We start from the raw sequence: 15,003 nt of genomic DNA, 5'->3' as shown, positions 1-15,003 counted from the left end.
GGAAGTATTGACCAAAACAAGAAAAAAATCTAGTAAACATGGGGCCTTTTGCTAAAGTGAAACACATCTCTCTTACTGAAAAACTGTTCATGGCTCCTAAGGTATGCATTTTAGAGCCCATGTGTAGTGGATATTATTTTCTTATTTTTGTCCATACTACCCCCTCCCAAAATACGAAAAGCAAAGAGCTTACAGCAAAATAGAAGTGTTTCATAGTATCGAAAACGAAGAAGTGTTCATATCTCTCAATGAATGCACTTTAGAGATCTTGTTTACTACATATTTGTTGTTTGTTTTGGTGTAAGGAAACTGAACCCGTCCCTAAAGTTTGTAGATGTTATATGTATATAGGCAATTGTTCATAGCTCTATTAATTAACCGTGCTGAATACCGTAGTGATTTAAATTCCTTTCAGTTTTTAATCTCACCAAATCGTTAAATCATACAATTGTGTAGTAAAATTTCGTACTGTTAGATAATAAACCTTAACTACTCCGTTTAAGGCTTTTGATTTGTAAATTGCTCTGAAATGTTGTTTCCACTGTGAGGATCCAAACCACAGATTCAGCCTTCGTTTCTGAGTAGAAGATGTTAGGAGAAAGACATCGTACTTCGTGGACGGGCTTGCAAAATTCCGAGTGCCCACGTTCGAAAATGTACTTCACCCAACAAAAATGTAGCGTAATAAGCTCGACGCTAAAATTTGAGAAATACGCGCCCATACTGAGGGGTCCGGACAATCTCTCTACCCACGCAGCATTCACGATAGCAACATTCACAACAGTAGTAGAAAGGGATGAAAATGAGACTTGAGCAGTATCTACTCTCCACCACACACCGCGCTTGTGCTTGTCGAGAACAGATTAGAGGATGTCCGTTTACTTCTGAAACACACTGTTCGAGCTATTGTACTTGGTTCGGTGTTAAAAAGAAACACTGCCCTGTTTCGCTCAGCTTCTGAAACACTGTGTGAGTTATTGCACTTGGTTCACTGTCGCAAAACTGTGCCTAGCTACGTGCAGCTGATACAACAAAGTTATCTCAATTCAGCGTACGTAACCTGCCGCTGCCGCAACGGTGAGCCGTTTGTCCACCAGCGTTGCACAGGTGGCGGGCCTGCGCGGAGCTTTCTGGCTGGGCGCGGCCGGCCGGCTTCGGACACAGCGGGGGATTCCCCCACTCCCCTACCCGGGGCGCGCGCCAGCCACGGATGAGCCAGTGCCAGCAACTTGCACAACGCGCAGTCGACTTTCGTATATAAGCTCCGGCCCGCTCACTTGGTGGTATCAGCTGAGGTCCCGATCCATCTCAACCACTACAGCCATGTCTCTCAAGGTAAGTTCCATTCTCTGCAGACCTTCGACTAGGATACAAACATTTCAGTGCCAACGGTCTCAGCCCGATCGGAACTTTTCTTCTGGACTAGCGGAACTTCAGACTTCGCTCGATAAAACACTTCGGTGCCTTATTGAGAACCTACACTGCCTCATGGGAAATAGGTGAAATTGTACGATAACTAACCTACAAACATTGCATGTAGGAGCAGTTTTCGAATTAGAAGCCTATAACGCAGAATGTAAAGACTGTTATTTGATTTCACACAAATGTTCTGTACAATCTATGATTTAAGGATTCGATGAGATTAAAATACTGGAAAGACTTTGAAGAATTTTTTTTATAGCCAAGATCGCTTTCAAAACTGTTTTATTGACCTATTTCGACAGATAAGACTGTCATCTTCAGATCTTTAAATCTTTTCGGTGCGTCAAATTCGATTGCTCATGCCATGTTCATCATAAAATGAGCGCACAATGTAACATGACGTACAACCAAAACAGTTGTTAAAGGTCTGAAGATGGCTTTTTACTTGTCGAAGCTGGAGAACAGATACATAAGAGCCACACCCATTTACTACAGCCAAGCAAATCTGCTATTGCATAGCATTGCCTTGGTGCTGGTCAATCTATAGAACATATTGTGCGGTCGCTTACAGCTATATTGTCATTACCGAAACAGTTGAGATTCAATTAGCAAGTGATCTTACTAACAGAGAGGAGGTTTTTGCTTAATGTCTGCATGGAATCCTATTATCTCCCCAGTCAAACAACAGAGGGAGAGAGTTAATGCTTCTTTTCACCCGCTGGTAAGAAGACGGTGGGCAAAACAAAAGTACGCCAGGAAAATACTCACACTGACACGGAATTGACTCTAGTCAATGAACATCTTAAAAGAAGATGCTCGGTAATGGCCACCGTTGACGACGTCACAGCGCTATGCTCTATTTATCAAACTGCGAGATACATGTAGCAGATCTGCCTCAGGGATAGCAGCAAGAGCATATTCAACGTTTTGCTGTAGCTCTTCCAGTCTGTGGTGATTATTTGAGTACACCCGATCCTTCAATTTTCCTAGCTCAGCTGTTCGAATAATAATCTCAAAAGAGTAATGGTGCGGGTTAGAGACTCGGTCCAAAACGTAGTTTTAAACTTTCAGGAAGTTTGAGACTCTTTGTTATTGCTGGATAAAATGTTCTCGCTTAACTTGCCACGTCGTATTAGGACGTTGTTGTCGTTAGCGCCGTTTGTCGCTTTATTTTATGACGTCTGTGAACATAGTTTTCAGACGACTCCGTCACACGTCACGATGTATAACTCGGAGCTTCATATGTTCGCAGGCTCTGCAGGTGTGTGTGCTGGCGTGCGCCGTGGCCGCTGTGGCTGCCGCCCCCGGCTTGCTGGCTGCCCCCGCCGCCCCCGCCGCCCCCGTGGTCGCCGCCGCCGACGTCGAGTTCGACCCTCACCCCCAGTACAACTTCGGGTACAGCGTACAGGTATGTACTGTCCGCAGTGGCAGCGACTGGGAGTGTGCAATGTGATGCGTGGTAGACACTGCAGTGTGCACCTTTTTAAGAACATTTTCAAGAGTATAGTCAAGACAACATTGTACGGAGGCGTGCTGAAAAGTGTTGCCTCCGAATTTTTTGTTCCGTTCTCAATGTCGCGTGATGCATCACATATCACACATATTTCTCGGTCGACTTTCCCGCTTCGCTGGCAAGTTGCAACCCTCTGCCGTTAGAGGGCTCCGAATTGGAGAGTGTAACTTGGCGGTGTGTAATAGGGATGGGAAAAACCGGCTGGTTAAAACCTATAAACGGTATTTTTCGGCACTTGTTTGGTCTCTATTATAACAGGTGTTTTTATTTTTGGCTAATAATCGAGTAAAAAACCGAAATATCAATTAGCCATGCCAGCAGTGCTCAAATTTTCCGTTTTTAAATAAACCTCTTTTAAAAGAGGAATAGTTTTTATTCGTTGAATTGGCATGGGTTTGAACTATTACTGTTATTATGGAAAAGGGAAAAGCGATCAGCGCTGTTTCAATAATATTGGCAACAGAAACGAACAAAAAAAACATGACACAAAAATCGGTACAGCGTTGTCATTTGTTGTGGCTTAAAATATTCGTGTACTTGCAAGAGATGCCCCCGCCTGATCCATACCGCAGTTTCTCGCTGTACTGCAGAATGACACCAACACTAGTTCAGACTAGTGTTGCTGTCACTCTGCAGTACAGCGAGACGAGACGCACCAATGAAGTACGATGCTTCATTCGCTTTAAATGATTAAAAATTTGTCTGACATTTCTATGGAATAGTAAAAGAGGACGGAAAGTATAGTAACAGTAATACACCAGAAACTTAGCAACAATTCATTCATAGTACACAATAATAATAGAAAGTAGCTGATCTGTTGCCTGTGTCGTCATAATATGCCATTATCTGCTTGTAGCCCTCGAAAACAGAGAAACTTACGCGAGAAATACAGTTCTCCAACCTCAGTTTTCACTCTTTGGCACTTGCTATTCGTAATGCCCAAATATTGGTACGATCTCAGACTGCAGCATGATTTTTGAGCAGAGTTTAAAAATTTAGATTCAATAGGAGAATATAGTGATTTTTTGTAGTATTCGACACCTTACCAGTATTTGAGAAAAGCAGCAAACGGTGACCGGAATAAATTATCTCTTTATTTCCCTGTTTAATTTAATATTTCGATTCTATTTATCTTGAAATTGTGTCAAAAATTTTCAGTCTTCGTTCGAGTTCCCCGTTTATTACAGGAAATAACAGGAAAAGAACAACGAAAAGCGGTTAGTTCAGCAACCGGTTGTTCTGAGCGGTTTTAACAGTCAGGTTAAACTGGTGCGGTAAAAAACCGATTACTGAAAACCGGTTTAGTTAAGCGATAACCGCCATCCCTAACGTGAAATGTAATTACGTCGGTGTGTGAGAAACAGAGGAGTACGGATTCGAAGAGTTCGTTGACACACGGAGCACCCTCTCTTTCAGCACGACAGTGGCCGTTCACATAAAACGCTGCATCTGCAACGATCCGACACCTTGGGTTGCTTCACATCGATCATCCTCCCCACAGTCTTGACTCGACGCCCACCCGACAATCGTTTGCTTTCAAAACTTAAAGAACTTTACTTGGCTAGTGATGATTACGCAATATCTCAGAGTGACAGCATTAATAATGACGAATGTAGAATCACAGAACAGGAAGTGATCCACTCCATTCAAAAGCTCAAAAACAACAAGGCAGCAGCCGAGGATCAGATATCAGCAGAGATGTTGAAAGAGGGCGGAAGCAAACTACACAAAGAAATTTATAACCATATCACAATGATTTGGAAAACTGGAACCCTGCCTGAAGATTGGAAATCTGCAATAATTTGTCCCACACACAAGAAAGGAAACAGAATGGAATGTGGAAATTACAGAGGAATCAGTTTGCTGAACATAACATACAAAATCATGTCAATGACCATTCTGCAAAAACTTTAACTGTACGCGGAAAACATTATTCAAGATTACCAAGCTGGATTTCCAACAAACCGCTCCACAACTGATAATTTGTTTACCATACGACAGATCGTTGAGAAATACTGGGAATTTAACAAAAACATCCACTGTCTCTTCATTGAGTTCCAGTGAGCCTACGATAGCATCCACAGAAGTAGCCTGTACAACACCTTACGAGAATTTTGTGTACCCAGTTAAATCATTAGGATGATACAACTGTGCATGGATGGCTCCCAGGCATCAGTGAAGTTTAGAGGGTCCATACCCCCACCTTTCCAATTAAAACAAGCTTACGACAGGGAGACGCTCTTTCATGTGTCCTCTTCAACCTTGCATTAGAGAAAGTGGTTCGGGAGAGTAATTTACATCTGTACAATTGTCTCCGATTCGAACACAGTGAAGTAAAACTCCTGGCTTATGCAGATGATATACTGTTGCTGAGTGAAACTGAAGAAGGACTGAAAGACATGTACAGATCTCCCAGGCACAGTGCCAGCAAAATCGGGCTTTTGATTAACCAAGAGAAAACCGAATATATGGAAATAGGTAGAGTCATAAACCCAAATCCTTACTCTGAAATTGACCAACATTCTAAATTCAGAAAAGTTCTCCAGTTTAAATACCTTATGTCACGTTTGAACAGTAAAAATATAAGAATGAATATAAATGAAAGAATAGCCTTAGGGTCAAGTGTCTGTACTCACTAATCAACCCACTCAAAAGTAAAGCTTTCTCAACCACCACAAAGATGATGATATACAACAGTATTATCTGCCCCGTAGTACTGTACGGTTCAGAAAGCTGGACGCTTACAAAGAATGAAAGACAAAAAACTGAATGTTTTTGAAAGAAAAGTAATGAGAAAAATCTGGGGACCTGTGTTGGAGAACGGCGTTTGGAGAATTCGAAAGAACAATGAAATTTATCAGTTAATGAAGCAACCCACTATCATCAAGAAATTAAAAAGTAGGAGACTGTAATGGGCTGGACATGTGGCTAGAATGGAAAACAACAGAATCACCAAGAAAGCATTTGAAGGAACTCTCCAGGCAACAAGACCATTGGGCTGACTTTGTACAAGGTGGAAAGATGACATAGAGAAGGACATCGCAGCATTAGGAATTTCCGCAGGGTGGAGAGAGGCTGCGAGAGATAGAAGGCGGTGGAAGCAGATCGTTGATGCAGCGCGTGGCCTACAGGGCCTGTGATCGCTGAGAAGAGAGAGAGAGAGAGAGAGAGAGTGATGAAGCGGTGCAAGCAGATGTGGGATTGTGGCTCCGTCAACCGAGTCAAACATTCTACAATGACAGTGTCGATAAACTGGTCTCTCGGTGGGAGAAATGTGTCCGTCGCCTGGGTGACGATCGGGAAATAAATATGTAGACGTGAAGAACAGAGATATACAATATTAAGAGCGTTCGTATTATTCAAAGAGCTTTAAGAGCTTATGAGACATGCATTTATCTCTGAAAACTAAATGGAGGTACTTAAATGAACCGCGCGTTTCAAACTTAGTTGAAACAAGGCGCTTCATTAATTCTACTTAGTGGATCTACCAACTGAGGTTATGGTCCAAGTGTAGTCCCATTGTTTCAGAAATATATTTTTATATCTTGATAAATTCCGCGACAAGTGTCGAACTGTGTCTACTGAGACTTGAAAAAATTTAATTATAATTTATTTGCCTTGAACCACCTGCCGAAATTTCCGAATATTTTATTAGCTGCCATTGCAGCAAGGGTACTGCTGGTATTTTTAATCCTGTTCTGGTATTATCTGCAGTATGAACAAAATTTCCGTCTTTTAAACTGTAGGTGGAAGATTGTATCTCACAAACAATGATGGTCCCAAAAATTTAACCTTGTGGTACACTACATCTTAGTTTAGTTTAGTAATGTCATGTTCCGTAGATCATTTTCACGGTTATTTTATCGCTATGATGTGGAACAGTCAGATTACAAGATATATATACAGACACGAATAGTGCTAATATTAATATTACTGAAATTATTAGTTCTACACATGCAACTACATTTAGAGGTACATTTTTTACCAGTTTTGAAACATAAACTCGTCAATGAAATAGGAGTTGTCTAAAAGAAATGACTCACTGTATGCAGTTCTGTACACCGAATAGTCATACCGACAACTGATGAAGCCTAGAACAGGCTCAGTTAACAGGGTAGATGCCTCCAATTTTTTGGGTGTTCACATGGATGACAACTTGAACTGGAAGAAGCATATTACTGAGCTTCTCAAACAACTAAGTTGAGCTTCTTTTGCTCTTCGTATAATCGCTAGTCTCGGTAATAAACAGATCAGCCCCCTAACGTACTTTGCATATTTCCGCTCAATAATGTCTTATGGAATAGTTTTCGTGAGTAACTCACCACTTAGACATAGAGTACTGATTACACAAAAGAGAACAGTGAGAATAATTAGTGGTGTTCACCCAAGGACGTCATGTAGGCTTGTATTTAAGGAATTAGGTATTTTAACTGCACTATCAGAGTACATATATTCGCTGATGAAATTAGTTATAAAGAATGCACCTCAATTCACGAAGAAGAGTGATGTTCATAGGTACAACACTAGAGGGAAAAATGACCTTTACTATCCGTTACTGAAGCTGTCAGTTGCTCAAAAAGGAGTACATTTTTCAGCAACAACAATCTTTGATCACATGCCCAACAACATAAAGTGTTTGTAAGGTAGCAGATCAAATTTCAGATTCTGAGTGCTCATTGTTATGTGAATGAGATGCCTGAGGATAGGCTTTGGTCTGACCGAAACAGGTAGTTTTAATAAAGCGACATAGAGCAGTTGAGCCCAATCATCATTTTTCAACAAATCTGTCAGTCTTCTTGGTGGTGCCGTTTTTGGCAAGTGTTTGTGTATCGGAGGCGGACAGTGAGAGCGCCGTGTGCCGGCAGGACGCGCTGACGGGCGACTCCAAGTCGCAGCAGGAGTCTCGCAGCGGCGACGTCGTGTCCGGCAGCTACTCGCTGGTGGAGCCCGACGGCGCGCTGCGCACCGTCCTCTACTCTGCCGACCCCGTCAACGGCTTCAATGCCGTCGTCTACCGCGGCGTCGGCGTCGCGGCGCCCCCGGAGCGCGTCGTGGCCGCCGCTGCCGCCCCCGCAGTCGCTGCCGCCAACGCACTCCTAGCCTAGGCTCTCGCCGTGTACCCTGCTGCCAATAAACGTTCTCGTTCCTAGCAAATACACTCTCTTTTATTTCAAATTACCCATGTACCTAGTAAGACTCATCTTTCTGGCTGTTCCTCTATTAGACACTTTGTTAATCTGTGGCGCAGGGAACTGTGGGAGTAGAAAGTGTCTAGGGCTTGTGTGGGCGTAAATCCTCAACAGTATTTGAATGTATTTACTAACAAAGTTCAACTACCGCTGATATATACACAAGATGACGCAAGCGCTCAATTTTCCAAACTACGGAACTTAATATCTAACACAATAGAACGCACAATAAAACGATCTCCCCCTTTGAATTTCACCATAAAAGGGGTCTACAAATATGATACCAAGAATAATTAGACAATAGCGGAAGGAGAATGGACTGAGAGTAAACCGGAAAAGACCAAAGTATTGACAAATAGCAGAAATGCAAATAGCGAGGAAAGTAACTTGAAAACCATTGATCTAGATCTACATCTACATACATACTCTGCAATCCACCATACGGTGCGTGGTGGAGGGTACCCCGTACCACAACTAGCATCTTCCCTCCCTGTTCCACTCCCAAACAGAACGAGAGAAAAATGACTGCCTATATGCCTCTGTACGAGGCCTAATCTCTCTTATCTTTGTGGTCTTTCCGCGAAATATAAGTTGACGGCAGTAAAATTGTACTGCAATCAGCCTCAAATGCCGGTTCTCTAAATTTCCTCGGTAGTGATTCACGAAAAGAAAGCCTCCTTTCCTCCAGAGTTCCTGAAGCATTTCCGTAACACTCGCGTGATGATCAAACCTACCAGTACCAAATATAGCAGCCCGCCTCTGAATTGCTTCTATGTCCTCTCTCAATACGACCTGATAGGGATCCCAAACGCTCGAGCAGTACTCAAGAATAGGTCGTATTAGTGTTTTATAGGAGGTCTCCTTCACAGATGAACCTCATGTTCCCAAAATTCTACCAATAAACCGAAGACGACTATCTGCCTTCCCCACAACTGCCATCACATGCTTGTCCCACTTCACATCGCTCTGCAATGTTACGCCCAAATATTTAATCGACGTGACTGTGTCAAGCGCTACACTACTAATGGAGAATTCAAACATTACGGGATTCTTTTTTCTATTCATCTGCACTAATTTACATTTATCTATATTTAGAGTTAGCTGCCATTCTTTACACCAATCACAAATCCTGTCCAAGTCATCTTGTATCCTCTTACAGTCACTCAACGACGACACCTTCCCGTACACCACAGCGTCATCAGAAAACAGCCGCACATTGCTATCCACCCTATCCAAAAGATCATTTACGTAGATAGAAAACAACAGCGGACCTACCACACTTCCCTGGGGCACTCCAGATGATACCCTCACCTCCGATCGACACTCACCATCGAGGACAACGTACTGGGTTCCATTACTTAAGAAGTCTTGGCCACTCACATACTTGGGAACCAATCTCATATGCTCGTGCCTTAGTTAGGAGTCTGCAGTGGGGCACCGAGTCAAACGCTTTCCGGAAGTCAAGGAATATGGCATCCGTCTGATACCCTTCATCCATGGTTCGCAAGATATATTACGAAGTAGACGAAGTTAAGGGGACTTCTGCTGCCCTGGAAGCGAAATAACCTGTGACGGACGAAGCAAGGAATACATAGAAAGCGGACTAACACAGGCAAAGAATGCACTCGTGACCAAGAGAAGTTTGGTGGTATCAAATAAAAGGCTTAATCTGAGGAATAAATTTCTGAGAGTGTATGTTTGAAGTATAGAATTGTGTGGTAGCGAATCGTGGACCGCGGGAAACGGGGATCAAAGCATTTTGCATGTGATACTGCAGCAGAATGTCGAAAATTATGTGAACTGATCAGGCAAGGAATGCAGAGGTTCCCTGCGATATCGGCGAAGAAAGGGATAGGTGGAAAACAAGAAGGGGCAGGAGGATAGAACATGTGTTAATATAGTGGGGAATAACTTCCTTGGTAAAATCTGTAGGGGAAGACAGAAATTTGTATGCGTCCAGCAAATAATTGAGGAGATACAGTGCAAGTGCTGATCTGAGATGAAGAGGTTGGCACAGGAGAGGAATAGGTGGTGGGCCGCCTCAAATTAGTCACAAGGATAAGAAAAACAAGAGAGAATAACAAGGAGAACAAGGAAACGCAATCAATAAATGAGAACAACAAAACACTGAACGCCGGCAATAAGCAGAGCTTTAAATTTCCACAACGATATAACAAAGTTCTCGAACTGTAACACATTAGGCCACAGGGAAGACTCGTCGTAGGTGGAAATTGTGATCTCTTAGTGAGTTAATTTGGCCAAGTCGTACACACTCGCCTCCACTCCAAGACTGCACTGACAACACCCGGCACAATTCCCTTTAACTGTCGTCTACATAAAAACATAGTTGCTAATAACTCTAAGACTGCATGTGCGCTGCATTTCCTGGACCCATAAAGAAAAACACTGTCCACTGCTCCAGACAGGAACGATGCCCATTGTTGAAAGCAAGCCACCGACAGCCCTACAAGTCCGTGTTTGTTTGAAATCTTATGGGACTTAACTGCTAAGGTCATCAGCCCCTAAGCTTACACACTACTTAACCTACAGTATCATAAGCGCAAACACACACACCCAAGCCCGAGTGAGGACTTGAACCTCCGGCCGGGACCTTACATGTCCACCAGACTGCCTCGCTGCTTCCCTACACGACTTCCCGCTTTGTCACTTCCAGCCAGCTGCTCTCTTCAGCAGTGGATAACTGTGCTTTCTTCTAGTCGGTCATCTTGATACTTCGCAGTAGAACTTCTGTGAAGTTTGGAAGGTAGGAGACGAGGTACTGGAGGAATTAAAGAAAGCTTCGCGCTTTGGTAGCTCAGTCGGTAGAGCGCTTGCCCGCGAAAGGAAAGGTCTCGAATTCGAGTCTCGGTCGGACACGCAGTTTTAATCTGCCAGGAAGTTTCATCTTGAGACTGTCTCCTCTTCGTCGAGTCTCCACTCTGCTGACGGCAGTTTCAGCCTCGTCTCGCATCCGTGGTGCAGCTATCACCAACAACTCCCTGGACCAACCCTGGGACATATAAGAGCTCAGCTGGCACGCCATACATGTTTCTCCCTGAGATAACTAATGACGGGTGGTGGGAAGAAAATCTGGACAAAATATTCAAATTAAAACAACTTGTCTCGGTCATGATTCTCCTGTCTGGTTTGAGACGACCCATTGCGATTTCTTCTCTTGTGCCAATCACAGAATAGCATTAGTGCACAATGTCCTCAATTGGTTATTGGGTATATGCTAATTTCGTTAGCCTCTAAAGTTTTTACTATCCCTCAAACACAGTGAAAGCTATTCCTAGTCTTTTCCACATATTCGTCTTCTCACAGAGAGACCTTCTCATTTCTTACCTTATCAGTCGACTTATTTTCAAAACCCATATAACGCACAATATTTCAAACGCTTCGATTCTCTTCTTTTTTCCCCTCCCATTACGTGGTTTACTTGCATACAGTGCTTCGTACTAAAACGCATATTCTCCGAACTTTCTTCCTCAAATTAAGGCCCATACTTGATACTAGCACACTTCTGCTGTCCTCTTTTTGCCTTTGCTAGCCTGCTTTTTATGTCCACATTGTTTTTCCGTCATGTGTTATTTTGTTTCCAACGTAGCAGAGTTTCTTCACCTCGTCTATTTCGGGGTCCCCACGTGTAAAGCAATGTTTATCACTAATCTCATTTCTACTCCTCATCATTTCCGTCTTTCTTCGGTTTACTCTCAATCCATAGTATGTGCTGAGTAGAATATTTATTTCATTCAACGGGTGCTGCAAGTCTTTTCACGTTCACTGAGAACAAACTTTATTACAGAATCTTATCACTGATATCCTTGCGCACATCTTCTGCTTGCAACGTCAGCATGTGTACCTGAACTATTGTTGTCGGTGTTATCATTGCATATTCGACCTGCAGACTGTCCTGTAGGGGCGAAATACATCACTGGCCTATATCCTTTCTAATCTGAGGACATAGTTATTGGTCTACCATTCACACTTTTCTTTTTGGTTTTTAAGACATATTTTACAGTAACTCTCTCTCCCTATAGTTAATATTTATTTTCGAGAGAATTTCAAACATCTTACACAATTTTACATTGTGGAGCGCTTTTTATAGGTCTACAAATCATACGAACATGTCTTGACTCCTGTTGACAATAATAACAACAATAGTAATAGTAAGAAAATAAATTTGCCAAATCGTAAAAACTACTGACAGCGTACGACAGGATAAACGGTAGGAAAGAGAGACAATGGATTTTCGTGGATTGCGAAGATTATATCGTGGTATGACTGGAAACAGATGTCATCAGAACAGAATTTGTGTCATAAGATCATAACTGAGGAAAGCAGGAAATCGGCACTCTGAGCAGTTGGGAAACCTATCACTTACCCAAAATGTTGGGAAAACCCTTATATCCGTCGTCGAGCCCTGATGCAATGCAGTATTTTATTTCTCACAAATGACGAACGCGAAGTGTGGCCAAAAAGTAATGAATTTTGTAATATCATTATAGTACGACTAGCGCTATTTTTACGTCGTTTCGTTTATCTGTGTGGAAACCATGTGTACAGTGTCAGTCACGTCGAATATTAAGTCCTGGGGTAGTCAACGTTTTTTACCTACTGCCCACTTTTGCATCTCTGTTATTAGTAAAATTTTGTAACGTCCCACCAATTTATAAGATAGGAAAGTAACTTTCCTTTTAAAAATTTGTAAAGCAGAGCTACAGCAAGTTAAAGCATATAATAGCAATATTACTTACCAAATACTTTACGTCAAAATTTTATTTTGAGATTTTATTTTATTACATTTGACTTTTTGACATTTGAAATTTTATTACATTTGACATTTTATTTTATTACCGCCTACCATCCGCCGTGAAAGCTGGAACGCCCACTAGTGAGCAGTAGGGACCATGTTGACTTCCACTAGTTTAGTCTGTTATCTGCTGTCAAAAGGAGTATATACGTTTTTATAGGATTTGAGATTATTTTGTGTAAAAATTGACCACAAAATTTGTACCACGCTTTCCTACAGGAACGGAAGAAAGTCAAACCAAGTTTTAGACACGTTAAATACTTCTTTTGGCAAGTATTCCGTGGGTGAAAGAATGATTTATGAAAGCTATAATCGTTTCCAAGAAGGCTCTTAAGATGTTGAAGATGATGAGCGTTCTGCACATCATAAACCGATGAGATCGTGCAAAAACTGGAAATAATCATTATAAACAGTCGCCGAATCTCGATCAGAGAAGTCGCTAAAAATGGTGGTTTATCAGCTGACTCATGCCGTGAAATCGAATCATAACAAGTGAATAAACATGGCATTACGGGTAGGACATGGAAACTGAGACACAATCTTCTCAGTAGAAACCTTCTGGAGCAGCAACACCGACAGACGCTGGACTAATGTTGTCGAATGGGAAGGCTATGCTCATTGACTATTCGATTTTCATGGTATAGTGTTCCATGGGGGTTTCCCACAAGGTCGAAGGATCTGTAAGGAGTACTACACTGTTTGCGTGAAACAATGAGTAAGAAACTTTTGGATATGTTGCGAAACAATTCATAGTATTGCACCTGTTCATATTGCGTTGCTTGTTCGTGAATTTTTGGTCAAAGTAATAATACCCCAGCCTACATATTCATGAAATGTTAATCCAGGCGGCCATTTTATGTGCCCAATAACAAAGAAAAACTTAAAGATCTGCCGTTTTACGACAACACACCAGACTGAAGACGCATCACTGAGAAAGCTAAAAGTCATTCCAAAGATACAAGGATCAGTCAAAAAGTAAGGTTTCCTATTTTTATTTTGCTAGAAAAGTAAATGGTATACGCACAAGATGACAGCAACAACATTCAGATAAATGTGTCGCTTTTTAGTGTAATCATAACTTTTTGTTCATAGTTTTTTTTTCAGCCTCAAAATAAGAACATGTATACCCGTGCTGTAAAAATATAGTCAAGCTTCCTAGGCACTGGCGCACAGAACTTTTAAAGGTCTCTGCATTTTCAAAGGCTGTATGATCAGAGCTGTATGGTGGACAGGGTAAGATGGTCTAGTCAGTTTTTCAAATTTCTCTAATGTTAAACTGACTGGTGTATGGTTATGCATTTTACTGCGAAAGACTGCTGTTAACTATGGAGGGGCGAACTCCCTGAAGATGTTCTTTCAACTTCTGACGTTTTTCTGTTATTGCATAGAGTTCGTTGCACACCCAGTCTCGGAAATGTCAACCAGAATCACGCCCGCTGGATGTTGTGTGAAGCCGCTGCAGTTTCTGGCCGACCGCTTCGCGTTGCATCAGTCATCTGTGTTCGCCATTCAGCTTTACTGCAATGGCGAACCCAAAGTCCAACGGCGCCGACGTACGCAGTAGCATCTCCAACAGCTTCTTCAGACTCTCATAAATGTAATAGGGCCTTTTACTTTTTGTGCAGTAAGGAATTCAATCACAGAACGCTGTGTAAAGGAGGGCACTCACTACGCCAGCGATGGCGTCTGATACGTGGTACTTACTGGAATTAAGGAAAATGTGGAAGGGAGAACCCACCAATATAGCTTTCTTTTCACACAACCTGTTTATTTAACCATAAATACGTTGTGTTTTACAGATAATCGAAGTATTTAACCATGAATTTTTCATTAACAAAGTGAACAAATTTGCAAAATTCTTTTGAACTTAAACCTTAACTCGAATAAGCTTTTAACCTTTGCAAAAGAAGTCTGGAGTGATGTAGTGCAAAACAGCAAACAATATGGCAATGATTACAAGACGGCCGGACCTGCAGCCCACCCGTTATCGGGTGAAACAGCGGTGTTTACTACCGCGCTGGACACAGTCTGTCTTATTGAATGCCCTTCTGCAACACACGAAAACT

General features: G+C 42.1%; 1 protein-coding gene across 1 annotated transcript; it reads left to right on the top strand.

Annotated features, from left to right (window-relative positions):
- Positions 1 to 1,302: 1,302 nt before the first annotated feature.
- LOC126335268 (cuticle protein 19.8-like) lies at positions 1,303 to 8,089 on the top strand. Its single transcript, XM_049998322.1, has 3 exons — positions 1,303 to 1,335; positions 2,675 to 2,830; positions 7,801 to 8,089. The coding sequence occupies exons 1-3, from the start codon at positions 1,324 to 1,326 to the stop codon at positions 8,038 to 8,040; spliced, it is 408 nt and encodes a 135-aa protein (XP_049854279.1). The 5' UTR covers positions 1,303 to 1,323; the 3' UTR covers positions 8,041 to 8,089.
- Positions 8,090 to 15,003: the final 6,914 nt, after the last annotated feature.

Source organism: Schistocerca gregaria, chromosome 2 (genome assembly GCF_023897955.1).
Source record: "Schistocerca gregaria isolate iqSchGreg1 chromosome 2, iqSchGreg1.2, whole genome shotgun sequence".
NCBI classification, from domain to species: domain Eukaryota; kingdom Metazoa; phylum Arthropoda; class Insecta; order Orthoptera; family Acrididae; genus Schistocerca; species Schistocerca gregaria.
Note: the sequence above shows the minus strand (reverse complement) of the source record. Positions and strands in the feature narration are given on the sequence as shown.